A 19,661-nucleotide genomic window follows, 5' to 3' on the forward strand; every position below is an offset into this window, starting at 1 on the left:
TTTGATTTCCCTCGTTGCATGGCCTCTAACCTCTCTTCCACTCTTTGCCAGTCTGTTCCTGCCAGTCCAGTAATTACTTGGCCAGGTGTTTGCCTGTGCGCCTCTGCCAGGTGGTGTTGTACCGGTAACCATGGCACTGGGGAGAGGCACAACCCCCCACCTCCACCCCCTCCACTGATAAGAGCAGCTTCCAGTTTTTCCTCTCAGTGGGAAAATATTCCAAGGAGCAGAGGCTGAAGGGAGGGGGAAGGAGAGAGAAAGAGAGCAAATTCAGGCACAGAGCAAAGCCAGTTAGCAGCATCTGCTTCAGTCACCAGCTGGATTGCAAACAGCCCTCCAATTTCCACCTGCTGCAGAGCAGAGAATTCTGGAGCTGTTCATCAGAAGGAGCTGGGATAACTAGAGAGGACCTACACCCAAACCATTGCAAAAGAAACTTGAAACACCAACAAGTCTTTTGAAACATTTCCCAAAAAGGCATCCTTGAAGTGTGTGTGTGTTCTTAAGGAGTTAAAAACCGAATAAGGGCAAACTGAATATTTGCAAAGTCTCTGCGTGTTTGCTTCACTGAAATCCTGCAGTGAGATCTTGAACCAACGACAGTTTGCAGAGTGCCTGATCTTGAAAACTGCTTCCATTGTACTGGAACAGGAGCAGAGAGGCAGACCTGTGGAAACGGGGGTATTATAGAAAGAAGCAGCATCTTTGACAAAGCAACGTAAGCTCTCCAAACTGCAGGGGCACTGATTTAAGTGCAAGCAACCGACTCTCAGGCCAGCTGTTGTTCAAGAGAGAATACTCTTCCCTTGAAATAGCATGACTGACTTATTACTGTGTGTGTGTGAAAAAGACTAAGCCTAGAGGAAGGAACATCGCAGAGCAGGTCTGATTTGAATACTCTGGTCCACTGTCGAAAACTCAACCCCCCACAGATATAGTTGGAGAATAAAAGCTGGGGACTCGCAGCATCATGGAAGATGAGGAAGGTAAGGACCTTAGATTCTTTATTTGGAAGAAAAATAAAATAAAACTTGGTTTGCTTAAGACCTGCTCTCCAAAGTTGATTGAAAAAAATTAAGTAGATTTTTCTCATGCTGCTAATCCAGTCTCTGTGTAATTAAGTAGTTACGTGTGATCGCCTAGCAATCAAGAACTTTTTGATTTGATTTTTTTGTTGCTGTTTCCCCTGGGCAAAACATGCTTTATTTTGAACAACCTAAAGAGCTAGTGAAGGGATGTGTAAGGGGGGGCACCTGTTGTTTCTGTAACCCAAATGCTTTGTAAATGCTGCTTTACATATCAAAGCAACCGTACAATGCCCACTGCAGCTAAGTGTTGATTTGAACACTTCATTTCTTAGGTGGTTCTCATCCGTGCCTCCAGGGAGTCTCCAAAAGCTTTTTTTTTTTGTTTTATAAGCCCTAGAACTGAGGAGTCCCATCTCAGTATTTGCTGTAACCCATGCAAGCTACGTAGGTCAGATTTGTGAAGAGCTTCAGACCGTCCTAAAATCTGCTGGGTCCACAGCTGTTGGGGACCAGTGGAGTCCACGTGGCTGCCGGCATTCACCACGGAGAAGTCCTGGGAGGAAAAGAGCCTGTTCATACGAAACCCTTCTTCCATGGTGCAGGGTTGCATGCCAAACCAGGAACAGGGGGGAACCTGTTGTCTGCAAAAGGATGGATGTCAAGGGATGGATGGAATGTCTGCTTCCAGACCCCATCACTGGATTGATTGGCCACTGTTGATCTGGCCAGCAGGCTCTGTTTGTTCCAGTGAGCAATGTGTCTTATTCATTTTCTCTTTGGGGAGGAAAATGTCCTCTCTCTTTTTTAAACTCGCTCTTCCCTCAGAACACCCTGCTGTTGCGTCCATCCGCTAGTACCAAAATGGCTTCCGATTGCCCAAGATCTTGGCACACAAAGTACCTTCACAATTCTTCAAGGATGGGGACACCTGTAGTTGGACTCCAGCTTCCCTCAGCCCCAGTCCACGCTGAAACAGTCAATCTTCTATGCTGACAGAGCATAAGATTTTCAAATTACGTAATGGGGCTGTAGTTCAGGAGAAGATGGCTTCCTAACTTCTTGTGGGAAGGGACATGATGTAGGTGTTATACGGCCAGCAGGACTGACCTAAGACATTTTGCTGCTTCAGGTGCAGCACCCAAGATTAGCCAAGTCCTTTTCGCACCTGAAGCAGAAGATTCTCCCCAGAAAGAAGCTGGCCAGATGTCAGAAACTAAGGAGACCCTCAGTGACAGCAACCGCAAGCATCTACCTTGGGCACCTTAAATGCTCACAAATTGTTTGTGGCGTATGCTTTCATGTACTAGGGGCTACTTCACTGTGGCTTTTAAAGAGGAGGCCAACTAGAAATAAACAACCAAAGACAAGTTGTTGTTGTTGTTGTTGTGTCATAAAATGCAGCTGCTTCTTACTTCACTGAGGGCCTGCCTTTCAAAATAATAAAAATCTGTGTTTATTTCATATCCATGAATAGCTTTGCTGGTCAATGTTTGCCTGTTGAAGAGGAACTTCTTTCACCAGGCTTTTATCACCTGAGCTGTATGGGTTTCCCCCTGGATCTACCCTATTCTTGTGGATGTGGTTTGTTTCAGATGGTTTTAATATTGTATTAGAAATTGTTGTAACCCTCTCTGGGACCTTTTGATGCAGGCAGATAATAACAGTATTATTAGTAGTAGTAGTAGTAGTAGTACTAAAAACAATAGTAATAATAACAATAACAGATTTCTTTTTGTCTAAAAAACCAAACCCAAAACAAAGCTAAGATATGTGCTTTGGTCCTAGAGAGCGTTAGCAGAGCTGTCATTATTGCCACATGAGGTTGTTTCACTGCACATTCCTGCCACATTCACACCATACATTTAAAGCACTATAAACAGTTGTTGTGTGTGTGTGTCCCCAAAGTATTCTGGGAGCCGTCGTTTGTTAAGGGTGCTGAGAGTTGTTAGAAGATTCCCTATTCCCTTCACAGATCTACAATTTGCAGAGTGGTTTAACAATCTCTCTTCACAGGGAACTCCAGGGATTGTACCTCTCGGCACCCTTAACAAACTACAGCTCCCAGAATTATTGGGGGGGGGTAGCCAAGTCTTTTAAAAGTGGCATCATAATACTTTATGGTGGGAAGACGATCTTGGAATTAGTTGCCTTCCTTGGAGTTTTTCAGGGCGGAGATCATTCCCCTTTGGACTATGGTGGTTGGTTCTATTTTCACATGCCTCCCCAAAACAGAAGATCCTTTGGGAAAGGCTATAGCTCAGAAGTAGAGCATCAGCAGAAGGTGCCAGGTTCAATCCCCAACATCTCCAGATAGGGCTGATGACGTCCCCAGTCTGAAACACTGAGGAACCATTGCCATTCAGTGGTGACCACAGAGGGATCAGTAGTGGATTCTCATAATCCATGTGAGTTCTGAAACCTTTGTGTCGAGATCGCTTATTGCCTTGAAGTGAAGAAGAGTTAAATAACTGAACTAATTTGCAGGGAAGCGAGATGAAGGGAGAGCAATGCCTCAGTAGGTGCAGGCAGGGGGAGAACTATATTATTTCAGTTATTCCAAATAGATAAGCTCCCTGTAAGCCTCAATAGGTATGTGTTTTATGTGCCACCGCAGGCTTAGCTTTGTTTTCCATTGCTGCTTTTGACCTTGAATGGTGCTGTTGCGATTTAAGCATATTTTTATAACCAGATTTGAAGTGTAGCTTTCTGTAGGTTTAATGCAGGCCGCTTCGAGTACACTTGTGAAAGAGCAGGATATAGATATAAGTGAATACTTACAAAAGCATATTTTCACAAACCAAGGTTATCTTTCATTTATTTGGGTTTTTCCCACCCATCCAACCCAGGTGACACATCCTGCCCTACCAACAGCAGCCCATCCTTCACCAGGAATGAAAGCCGCAGCCAGATCTATAGGGGGAACTATACCTTCTCCTCCTACTATCAGCACTCCTCTCCAGTGGCCGCCATGTTTATTGTTGCCTACGTCTGTATCTTCTTCGTGTGCATGGTCGGCAACATGCTGGTGTGCTTCATAGTGCTGAAGAACCGGCAGATGAGAACAGTCACCAACATATTCATCCTCAACCTGGCTATCAGTGATGTCTTGGTGGGGATCTTCTGCATGCCGACCACCCTGGTGGACAACCTGATTACAGGTGAGTGAAAGAACAAAGTGCAAAAAGCATAAGAACATAAGAAGGGTTCTGTTGGATCAGTCCAAAGGCCTATGCTGACCTGCAGTGGTCAGCATATGAGAAGCAGTTGGGTGTTTAGAGGCATATGGTCCATAGCTGCCAAGTTTTCCCTTTTCTCGCGAGGAAGCCTATTCAGCATAAGGGAAAATCCCTTTAAAAAAGGGATAACTTGGCAGCTATGATATGGTCTCTGATACAGAAGGTAATACAGTACTAACAAATGAAATGCTAACAAGTCTCCAATGCCATTAGGACTGTTTGATAAGCTTATTTATAAATGTTGGGCCTTGCCGGTTTTGGGACCCATTTAGTGTCTCCAATAAAGGTAAAGGTAAAGGGACCCCCGACCAGGGTCCAGTCATGACCGACTCTGGGGTTGCGATGCTCATCTCGAGTTATTGGCTGAGGGAGCCGGCATACAGCTTCCAGGTCATGTGACCAGCATGACAAAGCCACTTCTGGCAAACCAGAGCAGCACACGGAAACACCGTTTACCTTCCCGCTGGAGCGTTACCTATTTATCTACTTGCACTTTGATGTGCTTTCGAACTGCTAGGTTGGCAGGAGTTGGGGACTGAGCAATGGGAGCTCACCCCGTTGCGGGGATTCCAACCGCCGACCTTCTGATTGGCAAGTCCTAGGCTCAGTGGTTTAACCCACAGTGCCACCCACAGTGTCTCCAATAGGACTACCTTAAAATTACAGAATATGCAATTGTGCAGATGTTTCCTAGAACGCAATTATTTTCTTCAGGCAGACTTTCCCCATTTTGAAGTCTATCTTTTTTCTTTCATGAGCTAAGGCAGCTGGTGTTCCTGTGACAAATACTGGTGGCAGAGTGACAGATATTATATCACATATTAACTTCATTGGGAGACAGAATGAGAAGTATTGAGATTTATGTGGTTTGGTTTTTTCCATTCACGCGTAGAACAACTTGGTTTTGCTATTGGGGGAAAAAGGGCTACAGTCTCCAATAATAATTTCTGCTATGATTCTCCCCAAAGAGGGATTGTTCTCTTCAGTTCTTTAACATGTGCAACATGTTTGCGCAACCAAATCGTGGTACACATGCCCTGCAAATTGTGTTGAGGTTAAGGATGCTGAAAAATCCCAATTCCAGAAACTGCTGGTGTTTGCTTATTTGTACCATGTCCAGAATGAAATCAATCAAGTGAATAAGTATTCACTGTTGTTGATCAACTCCTTGGAATTTGCACTTCATTTCCTTTGCATTAAAATAAATGGTGTGGAGTAACATAATGATAACATAATTCATTACACATAATTTCACCATAGTAGACAGGGAGAAGGATAGCTTAATATTAGTCAGAAGCCAAACTGCAGTGGAATGGAAACAGCGCTGCAGGCAACAAATTCAAGGCAGAACATCAATCAATGCCTTTTTACACCCATAACTGAAGCACCTAGCTTTGGGACTTCACAAATTTCATGACATTCCTAATCCTGACAGCTTTATGTGTTTGTGCTCTCTGTAGTCAGAGAAGATAGTGGAAATAGTGGGCCAAAGAGCTGGGAAAATACTACTTAACTAGCAAAGGTGGCTGACAGAGGGCTTGCAACCATTGGCTCTTGCAAAATAAGGAGAGTATCAGCATTTAATTATTTAATTGTGTTTGAGGAAAGCACAATTTCCAGTTTTGTTCTGTCCCATCTCTGGCCAAGGCTTTCTCTGTTCGCTGAATGGTACCGGTAGGCATGCCCAGTCCAAGAATTCTGCAAATTTTCTCCGGTGTTCCTCAAGACCATAATTCATGAGAAAAGGTCATGCTTCTCAATGCTGTGGCTCATCCAAGTGACTCAGATGGCTGAATGATGACTTCCAGTCAAATGCCATATAGACACTCAAAGACTTCAGCATGAGCTATGCCCTGATTCTATGATCCCCAAACCTACAGATTATAGCATTACCCCAGTAGAGTCTGTTCTGCCTGCTATCCAACAATTCTGGGAGTGAAATTCTGGTACTTGAAAGCATCTCTCAGGGTCGGCCGACCCATGAAGCCAGGTGAGGCATCTGCCTCAGGCGGCAAGATCCCCAAGGGCAGCAAATCCCAACACTGATCTGTCTTCCCCACTTGCTCCTCGTGTTGATCTCTCTTCTCCCCTTCTTCCCTGGTGGGAGGACTCCCAGCATTTGGGGGTTTGCCTTAGGTGCCCAAATACCTTGGGCCAGCCCTAGCATCTCTAAACATTAAATCTGGATTTCCAGGTCGTATCAAACTCTAAGATAGCAAGGATGTTCAGCGGCTGACTGATGGGGGGCTGGAAATTCACATTCTGCAAGCATTAGCATAGCCGGGGGGGGGGGGGACGAGACATGGAATGGTAGGGTGGAGAAAAACAAAATCTAAAAGAGCACGAGTAAAATGTCTGCTTCTTTCAAGAAACAATAGCTCAAGGATTTGACCGTCAGGGGACATAATTGAACTTCTGCCAGCCATTCTTTCCTCCTTCCAGCAACATGCACATTCATTTCCGTGGAGAGCAACATCTTTTACAAATGTACAGCATCCACATTTGGTCGAAATGAAGCTCCAGACAGTGTGATTGACAGAAAACATTTATCCGTGTGCAAACCGTAATGTAATTGTTTCCTGACTGCTGACTCGCCTCCCTTCCCTTAAGTTCTTTTGTTAGTTTGGGAGCTGTGGAAATCCGGCTCCGTTCACACTGCAGGTCGGGGTATATATGCTGTAGATCTGGCAGAAACCACAATTTGGCCACACAGTGTTTAAGACGATTATATAGCACTTGGGAGTGTTTAAAGAAGGCAGTGGCCTCTAGATGGTGTTGGACGCCCATCAGCCCTCCCCCAACCAGCATGGGAAATGGTCAAGCACAATGGGAGTTGGTCACCTCTGGTCCTCAGAGGTGGACCACTTGGCCTGCAATGGGTTCAGTTTTTGGTCTGCAAGGCCATTTCCCCCAAGCCACGCCTACCTGCCCAACACCTGACATCATATATGACATCAGGCATGGGGCAGGTAGAGATGTAGCTGACAATGCACAATCGGAAGCAATAAAGTGCATTCCATTTGTGCACTGGCAAGGGAAAGCAGGCTTGGGCTCTGCCACCTATCAGCAGCCAATGCCTGCAGAAAGCTGGTGGCTGGTAAATATTACTACAAGTGGTAGCAAGAGCCCATGGGGTTCCAGGCACTCACCCAGGGTCTGTGTTCCTTTGGAGAATTGAGATGTGGCTGAGACTGTTGTAGCTTTAAGAAACATGGTTTATTCCCCTATTTACACCTTTAGTGTAAATGGGGAGAGCTCAGATTTTACAGCATGGCTATTTCAAGAGGAGCTTGTCCTCCACAGCCAAGGAGTCCAAGGCCTCTCTCCCAGCCTGCCTTCAGCCAGCCTGCCCAAGATGGATCCCAGTCTCCTCCTCCTCCTCCTTCCAAGAACACCCTGCTAAAAACTCTCTTTTCCTGTCACCTCATACCCTTTTACCCCAGCAACCTTCCAAATTTCCAGTCTCTGTTCACACCTCAGGGCAAGGGGGAAAGGACAGTTCTTTTGCATTGCCAGTGGCCATGCATTGTTTCTTAATGGCCCTAACTTGGCCAGGTCATTTTGCATGCACTAGTTCCAGAATTCCTCTGCAGTTTGTATTTCTCCCTTCATATCCGAAATAATCAAAATCCTATGATTTATTAATTTTTAGGGTTTAGCCCTCCATACCGAATATCTATAGCAATAGGAAGCCTCGGGTCCTGGGGGCTCATTCAAAGTCCTGCATAGTGCATTGAATACCCAACTTTGAGAGCTCAAAGCATTCAATCACCTGGTGTCCAATTTAACTCCTGAGTCTAGCATCTGCTAAGGAACACGTGGAGCCAAAATGGTTTCTTATTCCATATTAGGCATGACCATCACCCATTCAAAGAAGGAGCCACCAATTCTGCCAGGCTGAAACAAGTCACTTGTGTAAGCCTATGCAGGTCTCTGAATCTCAGCCGATATTTCATAGACCTTACTACTGTATGTCTAATATTCCTTAGATTCTGGAATATTCAGTGAAATGGCGTTGGGAGATAGCTATCAACAATCAATTTGTTTTTCTTATCCCTTTTAACCAGCAAGGAGGTGGAAATGTGATAATGAAAGGTTAAGATGCAAGCTACCACTTATGGAGAACTGCAGATAAGATATGGAAATGCCTGAGATGTTTTGCCCAAACATCAAATACCTTATTAGCATAATTCCTCATTCCAGTGGAGCATGTCTGTATAACAGCATGCCAGAAACCAGTTAGGGGCCAATTCTTTGATCAGTTAGACTGGAGAAATCTGATTGGCCTCAGTGGAGCTTACCTCACTGTAAATGACCCTTGAATATTTCTCCTTAGGCAAGTCTGAGCTCTGCCTTATGCCAAATCTAAAGATGTTCTGATTTAGGATTGGATTTAGGATTGGATTGCAGGACTGAGCCATTGCTGTTTTTAATCCTGAAACCAGCAATAGGAAAGAAGCCAAGTTGCATGCTTAAAGCTAATTCTCTATGTATGTGTGTTCGAAAAACACCGTTCCGAAATTCTGTTATGATTCACATTTCTGCTGTACAAACGAAAGGGAGCAAAGGCAGGCCCATTTTCATCATGGAAAGCAGCAAGTGCTCAGAGTCTGAGACTAGATGAGCACAAAAAAGATACAAAGGAGTTTGGGCAACAGATATTATGCTACTGGCTGCCTCTATCTCTGTTTTTGCTGCAGTAGGTAACCCTGGCATTGCACTCTTGTAAGCTAATTTGTACTTAAAACAAGATCAGATTTCTGACTAATTATTATGCAGAGCAGGCAGGCACATTCTGACTCAGGCGGGCGGCCCCGTCAACAGCTGAAAACCTTAATTTGTTAAAATCATATTTATGTTTCTGAACTGCTATTAGCACTTCAGAGCTATGCCTAAAAGACCCCATACACTGTATCGTTTTAATCAACAAAATAATGAGCTACATGCCAGTTACGGGATTGCTATTGCTTCCCCAGCTCCCAGGGGAAGAAGGCTTCAATTTCCATCTCTGCTTTTAGCGAATTAGGGATGGGATTCACCTAACCTGCCCTGTTACTGGAAGCTGTGCACAAGGACTTTCACTTGACACAGTGGGGCTTTCCCTCCCCCATGTCACCCACACCCCTGAAATTAGCTCTGGGGAGGGGTAAGGAGAACCCCCAGAACAGCATGTGAGGGAGAGGAGGAGAGGATAGTTCAGTTTGGCAAGCAGGAATGCTTGAGCAAAGGAAAGGATTATTTGAATTCCACCCGACATATCCAGCTGTCTATGGGTGGTAGTCAATGCTAGTCTTCCTCAGAGTAGGCCCATTTGAATCAATGAACCTAATTTAATCATGCCCATTAACTTCAGTGAGTGCACTCTGAGTAAGATTAGCCCTGAATACCTTGTTTTATTTACACATTAAGATCTGGAAATTCAGGATACCAATTCAAATTCCCTGCAGTGGTGCCATTAGGTGCCCCTGGATTATTGGAGAATTTAAAAAACAAAACACATTTATCCTATGTGAGTGTAAATAAGTATGTGGTTAAGTGGTGGTATGTACAGTGGTACCTCGGGTTAAGAACCTAATTCGTTCTGGAGGTCTGTTCTTAACCTGAAACTGTTCTTAACCTGAGATACCACTTTAGCTAATGAGGCCTCCTGCTGCTGCCGCACGATTTTTGTTCTCATTCTGAAGCAAAGTTCTTAACCCAAGGTACTATTTCTGGGTTAGTGGAGTCTGTAACCTGAAGCGCCTGTAACCTGAAGCATCCGTAACCCGAGGTACCACTGTACCTTGAGTGAGGCTTGGTTGTTTAAGCTGCTACACCTGTCTCTAAAAAGTACCCCCAGTCTTGAGTCTGAGTTGTCTCAGCTAGATCCTTCTCTGGGCTTGCTGACATCTTCATTTGCTCTGTGGAAAGTCAAATAGCTTCTCCCCATCGCTGTTAATGTTGGTACCTTCCTTGTAGATGTCGAAGCTCTTCCTTTATTTATGTCTTTGTGTTTCTACAACAGAGGTTGCCGGGCTACAGCTCCCAGCAGCCCCAGCCAGCATGGCTACTGATCACAGATTATGAGATTTGTTGTCTAACAATGTCTAGGTTCACCTCCCTGCTTTATCATATCAGTCTCCTCCAGTCTTTCCCCCACCTCTTGGCTTCGGAGAACCCATTCCACATTGGTTCACATTGACCATTCAACAGTAACACCTTGCAGAGGATTCTGGGAAATGTTCTTTCCCAGGTGAAGCCACACGTGAAGCCTTATGTGAAATGGGAGGGCACTGCAGAAACCAACCTTTGTTCTCTGAAGGCTGTGAATTGGACTGCAATAAAAAAAATTGATCCATCGTGGAGAAACTGCTCTTGAGGGAAGTCAATCCAACATTACGGTTCTGCTAACAGAAAAATAGGTTTTGCACTCCACTGTGCTTAGCCTGTGGTCTATAGTAAATAATACACAATGGAATGACTTTTCTCGAATGCTTTTTAATTTAGCAATTTGAGCTTTGGGGTTTACGGCGACTAGCACCATTCCCAATTACAGGCCACAGCAATGCAGATAGAATATCTACCCAGTTTCAGTCCCCAGCATTTTCAGGTAGGGCTGGGGGGGGGGAACCTTCCAAACCCCTGGAGAGTTGCTTGACATTATTCTGTAAATAATGTCATGGCGGATGGATCAGTGGTCTGACAAGGCAGCTTATTATGGGAAGGAAAGGTTGTAGGGCAGTGGTTTGGCACCTGCTCTGCATGTCAAAAAGCCCTTGGCATTTCCAGGTACGACTGAGAGAGACGCACCTGAGATTCTGGAGGCCTACAAGGAGTCCCTAAAGACAAAATCCTGAGCTAGAGGGACATAAAGCTTGACTTTCTATGTGAGCTTTCTATGTTCCTATAGCATGTCTGTCTCTTTGAACCTTCTGGATCTAAAAGCTATCATTTGGAGATAGAGATTAGTGAAATATTATGTCCGTTCTCCTCCTTTCCTTCTTTTCTTCCCGCTTCTGTAATGATCGATGGTCTGTACTTTGGCTCTAAGTATACCTTTCCCCATCTCATAAGTGACAACTGTGCACTTACCCTCCTATCACCTTGAGCACTTACAGCTGTCAAGCAGGGGGGGCAGGTGGAAATGCACCAGTAACTTTGAGGATTCACTCTGCTGCCACTGAGGAACTCAACAGACAGCCATGACTGCTCTTCTAATTGCAGCAGTAAAGCAAAAAAGAGAGGCTTGTTCTCAAAACAAGCGCAAATTTTGCAGCAAAAGCTCTGAATATATTTTTTAATGCGTGGCTCACTCCGATATTTAGCTAGTTCTCTTTACTATCCGCTCTCTATTGTTCCTCTCAGAACTTTACGCCCATCTTTCCAATCTGCAACCAGCATATATGATGAAAATGAAGCACATTCACATAATTTCTGATACAAATAATAAGGAATGGCATCATTATGCATATGTTGTTCTGGTTCCGCTAGGCATGGAGAGGAGTGGTGCAGTTGCAACGCTGGAATCCTGCCCCCTTGCACTGGAAAACTTAAGCAGCAATTCCTTTTGCTTCTGAGATTTTGCTACGGATTGCCTCTGCACATTCAAATCTTTTCAGTCCAAAGGGCTAGAGACTTCTTTCCAAACAAGAAAAGAAAGCTTTGCCCATATCCTCTCTAGTGATCATAGTATGTCTAATCAATCAGTATCTCCCATCATATAAGTGTTAGAAGGAAGCAGCAAGTGCTTGTGGGCAGGAAAGTGTTCTGCACATTCTCTTGAAGGAGATGTCAACCTTTTTCTTTTCTTTTCTTTTCTTTTCTTTTGGCGGTAGGAAGTTCTAAATGGGTAGCAGTGATACCACATGCAGCTAGCTCTGGTGCCCTGCATAAATCTGACTTATTCAGAAGTGAATGGGGTTGTGATCGTATGGTGAATGGAGACATCTAGAGGAAGTTGAAAACATTAAAGGCCGAAAGCAATATGCTTACAGGCTTGGGAGTACTGTATTTCTAAAGGGCAACACAGTCATGCTCTCCACACTACAGGAAGATACCAGTAGATAAGGTCTGCCTCAGGACATTGGACATTTAAGGTAGATAATCCAAATTACTCCATCTCAAGGAACAGAACTACCCTGTAGAAGGTTGAAGGGAATCTTGAACACCAAAAAACCTGGGTGGCGCTGTGGGTTAAACCACAGAGCCTAGGGCTTGCCAATCAGAAGGTTGGCAGTTCGAATCCCCGCGACGGGGTGAGCTCCCGTTGCTCGGTCCCAGCTCCTGCCAACCTAGCAGTTCGAAAGCACGTCAAAGTGCAAGTAGATAAATAGGTAATGCTACAGCGGGAAGGTAAACGGCATTTCCGTGTGCTGCTCTGGTTCGCCAGAAGCGGCTTTGTCATGCTGGCCACATGACCTGGAAGCTGTACGCCGGCTCCCTCGGCCAATAATGCGAGATGAGCGCCACAACCCCAGAGTCGGTCACGACTGGACCTAATGGTCAGGGGTCTCTTTGCCTTTATGCTGAATGAAACTGCAGACGAAGCCACTAAAGGGTTTGCTGGCACCTTTGTTATTGGATCTGAGCCTGGGAAAAGAAAATTTGTTGGCCAAGCGATGCAATAGGATATTATAATTAGTATGAAATCCTCATATTTGAAAAAGAGAGAAACGTGGATAAACATTGGGTTGAAAAGAAACAAATCATGATGGGGTTGCTGCGGCCGAATGGCGATTCCCCTGGGCATGGCACACTCCTCACAAGGACTTGATGCTGACTTGCAACTTGTGAATGCTTTGGAGGCATTTATTTGTGGTTGTCTGTCAATGAATGGTTATACAGTGGAACCTCAGTTTATGAACACCTCGGTTTATGAATTTTCGGTTTACGAACGCCACGGACCCATCTGGAACGGATTAATTCACTTTCCATTACTTTCAATGGGAAAGTTCACTTCAGTTTATGAACACTTCAGTTTATGAACAGACTTCCGGAACCAATTACACCCATGCTTCAGTTTATGAACGCTTCAGTTTAAGTACTCCGCGGACCCGTCTGAAATGGATTAACCCACTTTCCATTACTTTCAATGGGAAAGTTCGCTTCAGTTTATGAACGCTTCAGTTTAAGTACTCCGCGGACCGTCTGGAACAGATTATTCCACTTTCCATTACTTTCAATGGGAAAGTTCGCTTCAGTTTATGAACGCTTCAGTTTATGAACAGACTTCTGGAACCAATTGTGTTCATAAACCTCGGTACCAATGTACAGTGTGTCACATTGGTCAGGCTACACTGGTCGCAGGTCGTTTCCCAGAAAACATTTTTTTCCACAGTTTCCAATAAATATTACAATATTGTTGCATGTTTGGGGAGTCAGTCGGCATGATGCCCAAGTCCTTTCCAATTCTTGGTGTCCAAACTAGACATGGTTTAGGAGCTCTCGGAGAAGGCTTGGGTTCGATCACTATGTGTTTGCTATATTACCTCTCATGAGGTCTAGAATGTTAAGAAATGCACTGCAGTTGACACTCTGCATATCATTCCAGGCTGGCCATTTGACATCATCATGTGTAAAATGAGTGGCTTGGTCCAAGGGATGTCTGTCTCCGCTTCCGTGTTCACCCTGGTAGCCATTGCAGTGGAAAGGTAGGTTTGTTTTAGTATTTATTTCAAAGCGGTTATAAACCGCTTAGTATTTTTAAAAACCTCAAATTGACACGCAGCATAAAAATAGTAAATGGTATCGTTAACACAAAGGCAACATTCAATAAGAACAGGAAAAATACATATAAAAAAAATTAAACACGAATTCATGCAGACAAAAACAGGGTGTGATTTAATGGGTCAGGTCATTGGCCACTGAGACCCATATGTTGGCAATCTCATATCTGGACTATTGCAGTGTGCTTGATGTGTGGTTTCCCTCACGGCTTGCCCAGATGCCTGCAGATAGTACAGAACACCACAGCCTGGGTGATGCTCCTTATCAGACACATACCATGCCAATGCTGAGGGATCTGTACTGGGCTGCCTTCTAGCCACCAAGCCAATTTTAAGGTTCTGCTGCTTACATTAAAAAAGGTAAAGGTAAAGGTAAAGGACCCCTGACGGTTAAGTCCAGTCAGAGACAACTCTGGGGTTGCGGCGCTCATCTCGCTTTACAGGCTGAGGGAGCTGGCGTTTGTCCGCAGACAGTTTTTCCGGCTCATGTTGCCAGCATGACTAAGCCACTTCTGGCGCAACGGAACACTGAAACCAGAGCAGTGCATGGAAACGCCGTTTACCTTCCTGCTGTAGCGGTTCCTATTTATCTACTTGCAATTTTTGGCGTGCTTTCGAACTGCTAGGTTGGCAGGAGCTGGTACCGAGCAACGGGAGCTCACCCCATCACAGGGATTTGAACCGCTGACCTTCTGATCGGCAAGCCCAAGAGGCTCAGTGGTTTAGACCACAGTGCCACCCGCATCCCTGCTGCTTTCATACAAAGTCCTAAATAATTTTGGACCAAGGCTACCCTCCACTGCCCAGCCTTGCGACCAGCTTTGGGAACCCAGTTACTTTTGTCATGACCCAATGATGATTGGTAACACCAAGGAGGCTTCCCTCCCCCCCCCCCCCACTGGGGGCACCAGTTTTGCAGAATTCCCTCCCTGCTGAAATATGAGGCCCCTCCGTGATTTGTTTTTAAACTGTTTTAATTGTCATGCTTTTTAACTGGCTTTTGTTTTACTGTATATTTGAATTGAAGAAGTTTTGGTGCTCTGTGTATTTCATTACACATGGAATTTTGTTTATTGATTTTATAGTTGCAAACCACTTCAAAACCATTTTGGCATATACACAGTATATTAGCTATTACTAATAATAAATAATGGCCAACACAGTAAATAAGCAACCATTTTTAAACCCCCATCAAAGGCATATGCAGAGCCCCAATATAATCATCTCTGTCAACTATGGAAAATGTTACAATGGTACCATATATAATTTTGATAACATTTTATCCTTTTATTATTTATGTTTAATACCTTCTCTATAACCCACTTTCTCTGAGGATCTATCGCACATTGCATTGTTTTTAACTTCTTGCAACTCTCCTTGAATGCTTTGGTAGAAAAGTGGGATGTAAATTAGAATAACACCTCCCTTCTCCCAACAAGGGCTTCAGGGAGAAATAGTTTTCCCTCCCCACATTTTATCAGCACAACAACCCTGTGAGGTAGGTTGGGCTGAATGGCCACTCATATCATGTCTCAGCAAGAATCTGAGCCCAGGTTCCCCTGACTGAGGTCTGGCTACAGCCTTAGTTTCACAAGCTGCTCATGTTTGCTTTTGCTAATGAGAACTTTGAGGGTCTATGAAGTTTGTTCATGTTTCCTTTTAATGACATTTTGTCCTGAAATTATCATCTCCTTTTAGAAAAGCTAGAAAGCCACGACTGAGATGCAGTTTTTTCTCATGTTGTTATTAACTTGCCATGCAAAAAAACAACCCCTGCCTTCTCAAAATGTTGCTTATAAAAGGCCCTTTAAACCCCTTGTGTCCTGGTACATCCCACAAGTCTCTCAGCAGACCATGGAGGAAAGGCTTCTTTCTCATAGCTTTTCCAGTGTTGTATCTGAATATATTGCTTTTTTCCCCTCTTCTCGCTTAGGTTCCGCTGTATAGTGTACCCATTCAGGCAGAAGCTAACCCTAAGGAAAGCTCTGGTCACCATCATTATAATTTGGGTCTTGGCCTTAATCATCATGTGCCCCTCTGCAGTCACCTTGACCGTCACCCGGGATGAGTACCACTTCATGCTGGATGCCTACAACAATTCCTACCCGCTCTACTCCTGCTGGGAGGCATGGCCGGACAAGGAGATGCGCAAGATCTACACAACCGTTCTTTTCTCTCACATTTACCTGGCCCCTCTCACCTCGATTGTGATTATGTACGCCCGGATTGCCTTCAAACTCTTCAAGTCATCCGCAAGCATTAGAGGCTCCCAGTTGGAGGAGAACGAGGGAAGGAGAGTGTCCAAGAGGAAAATCAGAGTTATCAACATGTTGATCATTGTGGCGTTGTTCTTCACCCTCTCTTGGCTGCCCCTCTGGACTTTAATGCTGCTGACAGACTACGGGAACCTCACCGAGAGTCAACTCAACCTTGTCACAGTTTATTTTTTCCCCTTTGCCCATTGGCTGGCTTTCTTTAACAGTAGCATCAACCCAATCATCTACGGGTACTTCAACGAGAACTTCCGGAGAGGATTCCAGGAGGCCTTCCAAGTCCAGCTCTGCTCCATGAAGACAGAACACAAAAACACCTATTCTGGCAGGACCAACAGTGGGTTGCTTTTTGGGGCACGCAATCGGATTTTTGTCGAAGTTCAAGGCAGTGACTCAGCACAGCCCTCTGAGTCTGGTCAGAGTAGCCTTTTGAGAACAGGGCTGTATCCTGCAAGGAACGGAAAGGTAGCTCACCATGGTCTGATGGTGGAGGACTTTGACAGCAAAAGTTGCTCCCCCAAAACTGTCAGTATCCCAGCTTGGGATATCTAAAGATATTTGAGATGCTGATGGATTGATTGTACAATATATTGTTACATTACTTTCACAGTATGTGAGCCATATCCATTTCCAGTAAGCTTTTCAAGACCAAAACCCATTGTTGGTGTAGATATCTACATGAAAGGACTTGACATTTGTGGAACTTCCTCTTCTTATCCTGGGTTTTGATATTTTGGTATGATACGCACCAGTTTTTATAAAGCGCTGCAATTTATAAATGCTTATTCCTCCCCTTAGAACCTTGCATATATTCCAAATGAGGTGTTGGGATTCAGGCCTGTGTTTAAAGAGGAACCGGGACAGAACAATTATTCTGAACTAGATTTCTAAACAGAAGCGCAGTTGGATGTGAATGGTCAGCAACCTCATATGTTGGAGACTGCTTGTTGTGCTACCTCAATAATAAAAGCAAGGTAAGAGTGAGAAGTGAGAGGAAGAAAAGCCTCCATTCAGGAAACAGGAAGATACATTATTTAGAGCACACACACCTGCAGACCATTCACTTACTCTATATCAGCCCCATAATTGATCCATTAACTTTTGTGAGACTGCCCTAGAATGATTCAAATGTTACTGTTGTGTCACGGCTGCTGCTTCTACATGATCAGATGCCAGAGTTTTGGTTTGGTTCTTTTGGTTGTTGTTTTTTTGTAGGAAGGTGCCTCTGGAATCTGAGATTCCAGCTAGCAAATATTAAGTTTTGAGAAGCAAATTCAAAACCTATAGTGTTGGCAGAGAGCGTTTTTTTTTGTTCCCAGCTTATGGGGTGGGTGTGGGTTACCAGTTTTATTCATGTCACCAGGAGCCAAGTTTAAATGGTGGCAGCACAGCCAGATCCTGTCAGGGATTTGGCTGGGGTTTTTTGTATTAATACGCATCACTTTAAATTTGAATACTGTTGATGTGGGTATCTCATTGGCCAATTTGTTGCCCATTCACCCTCTTGGAGAGATTGTCACCAAGTTGGTGACATCTACCTCACTGCTCAGCCTTGACTCCGTGTTATTTATGAATAAGTTAAATAACACCAGCCCTAAAACATATACTTAGAGGAATGTGTCTCTTAGTTTTAGCAATGAAAGAAATTATCTATCTCCTCACAACCCCTGCTTCCTGGTGTATGCCCATTAGAGGACTTACCTGTACTTTTATCTGTTTATTTTCTCCACAGTTACTAAGTCTCCTTAGGAACCTCAGCTGAAAGAGTTTGTAAAAGCTTTTTGAAAGTCCAGGTATATAATACCTGTCAGATTACCTCTACCTGCATGTTTGTTGGTGTTGATACACTAAAAAAAAAAAAATTCTAGAAGGGGTGGTGAGGCGGTGTTCCGTTAATTTTATTATGCTGACTTTAAATGTTTAGCCCACCTTTCACACAACTTTGCAGAGTAGCTTGTTGTTCTTTAATTGTTACACTGGGGACTCAGCTACACAGCTGCAAATAAAACATTATATACCATAAATGTGTTGTAAAGTGCAATATACAAATATGACACTAGATGGCGACAGTGAGCTATGCAAAATTCAATGTATTTTTCAAAACTTTTTAATATGTGTGTAGATTCCACCCTGGAGAGGAGATGACAATCCTCATTTCATTTCAGAAAGGGGTGCATTTCCACCACATGGGGTTGCCAAATGATCAGAATAAAGAGACTGTCCTGCTTTTTAACAGCAGCTTGATCTACAGAAACCAGCAGATGAAGCTCTTCACCACAGGAAGAAAAACATGGTTTCAAATCAAGCGGCTGTGAAAGGCACTGGATCAGGGACCTTTTTAAAAATAAAAAATAAAATAAAAGTTCTACTTTATTTCAAATACAGTGGTACCTCTGGTTAAGAACTTAATTCGTTCCAGAGGTCTGTTCTTAACCTGAAACTGTTCTTAACCTGAAGCACCACGTTAGCTAATGGGGCCTCCTGCTGTTGCACCGCCGCCGGAGCACGATTTCTGTTCTCATCCTTAAGCAACGTTCTTAACCTGAGGTACTATTTCTGGGTTAGCGGAGTCTGTAACCTGAAGCATTTGTAACCCGAGGTACCACTGTACATGGCTTGTATCCTTCACTAACCCCACATTTTAAAGAATAAAACAACCAAGAAAATGGAGGATGTGCATGTTTGTACCGGTATAAGAAAGCATTACTGAAGCTCAAAGGCAAACCCAAGAGGAGAATTCATTTGCTGAATCAAAGTGTTTACTGCCTGTATTGGTCTGTTATCTTCCATTGCACTGTGACTAAAGACTACCTACCAGAACTCTTTATTGCCATTTTTGTAAATTAACTGTCCTGTGTTGTGAAGGTGGTTATGATGCTATTACATAGTTGTTGACAATGTATCAGAAATAAAAGATACTCTTTGTTGCTGTATGCTTTTAAATTATGAGAATATTTGTAGCTGCTGCTGCTGCTGCTGCTGCTGAAATTCTCTGTTGCATTTAGGGTTGGCCAGCTTCTAGGCATTGGAAGGAAGCTGCCTCGTGAACTTGAAACAGTTTAGCTTATATGTCCAAAGATGAACAAAGTGCTTTCCTACATGTCACATTGGGCAATGTTAAGGGCCCTTAAGGGAGTTTAGAATATGTCACAATCACATTACTTTTAGGCTCCCTACATTCATCATTTCTCCGTACCAATTATCACACACAGCTGCATTGTGTGTGTATAAGCTTGCTTTCTGCTGCTCAAGTTACAAGAAAGGAGATTCTAATTAACAGCAGCAGGAAGAACTTTCTGACACCAAGAACTGTTCAACAGTGGAAAGGACTCCCTCAGAAGGTTCTCCTTCCTTGGGGGTTTTAAGCAGAGGTTGGATGGCCATCTGTCATGGATGCTTTAGTTGGGATTTATGAATTGC

The 19,661-nt window shown here is 44.0% G+C and overlaps 1 protein-coding gene across 1 annotated transcript; it reads left to right on the forward strand.

The window, feature by feature from the left end:
• Positions 1–205: 205 nt before the first annotated feature.
• Positions 206–19,184, forward strand: NPFFR1 (neuropeptide FF receptor 1). Its single transcript, XM_035137459.3, has 4 exons — positions 206–986; positions 3,875–4,186; positions 13,794–13,893; positions 15,902–19,184. Exons 1-4 carry the CDS (start codon positions 971–973, stop codon positions 16,791–16,793), a joined length of 1,320 nt encoding a protein of 439 aa, XP_034993350.2. The 5' UTR covers positions 206–970; the 3' UTR covers positions 16,794–19,184.
• The last annotated feature ends 477 nt before the right edge of the window (positions 19,185–19,661 follow it).

This window comes from Zootoca vivipara, chromosome 5 (genome assembly GCF_965207765.1).
Source record: "Zootoca vivipara chromosome 5, rZooViv2.hap1.1, whole genome shotgun sequence".
In the NCBI taxonomy this organism is placed as follows: domain Eukaryota; kingdom Metazoa; phylum Chordata; class Lepidosauria; order Squamata; family Lacertidae; genus Zootoca; species Zootoca vivipara.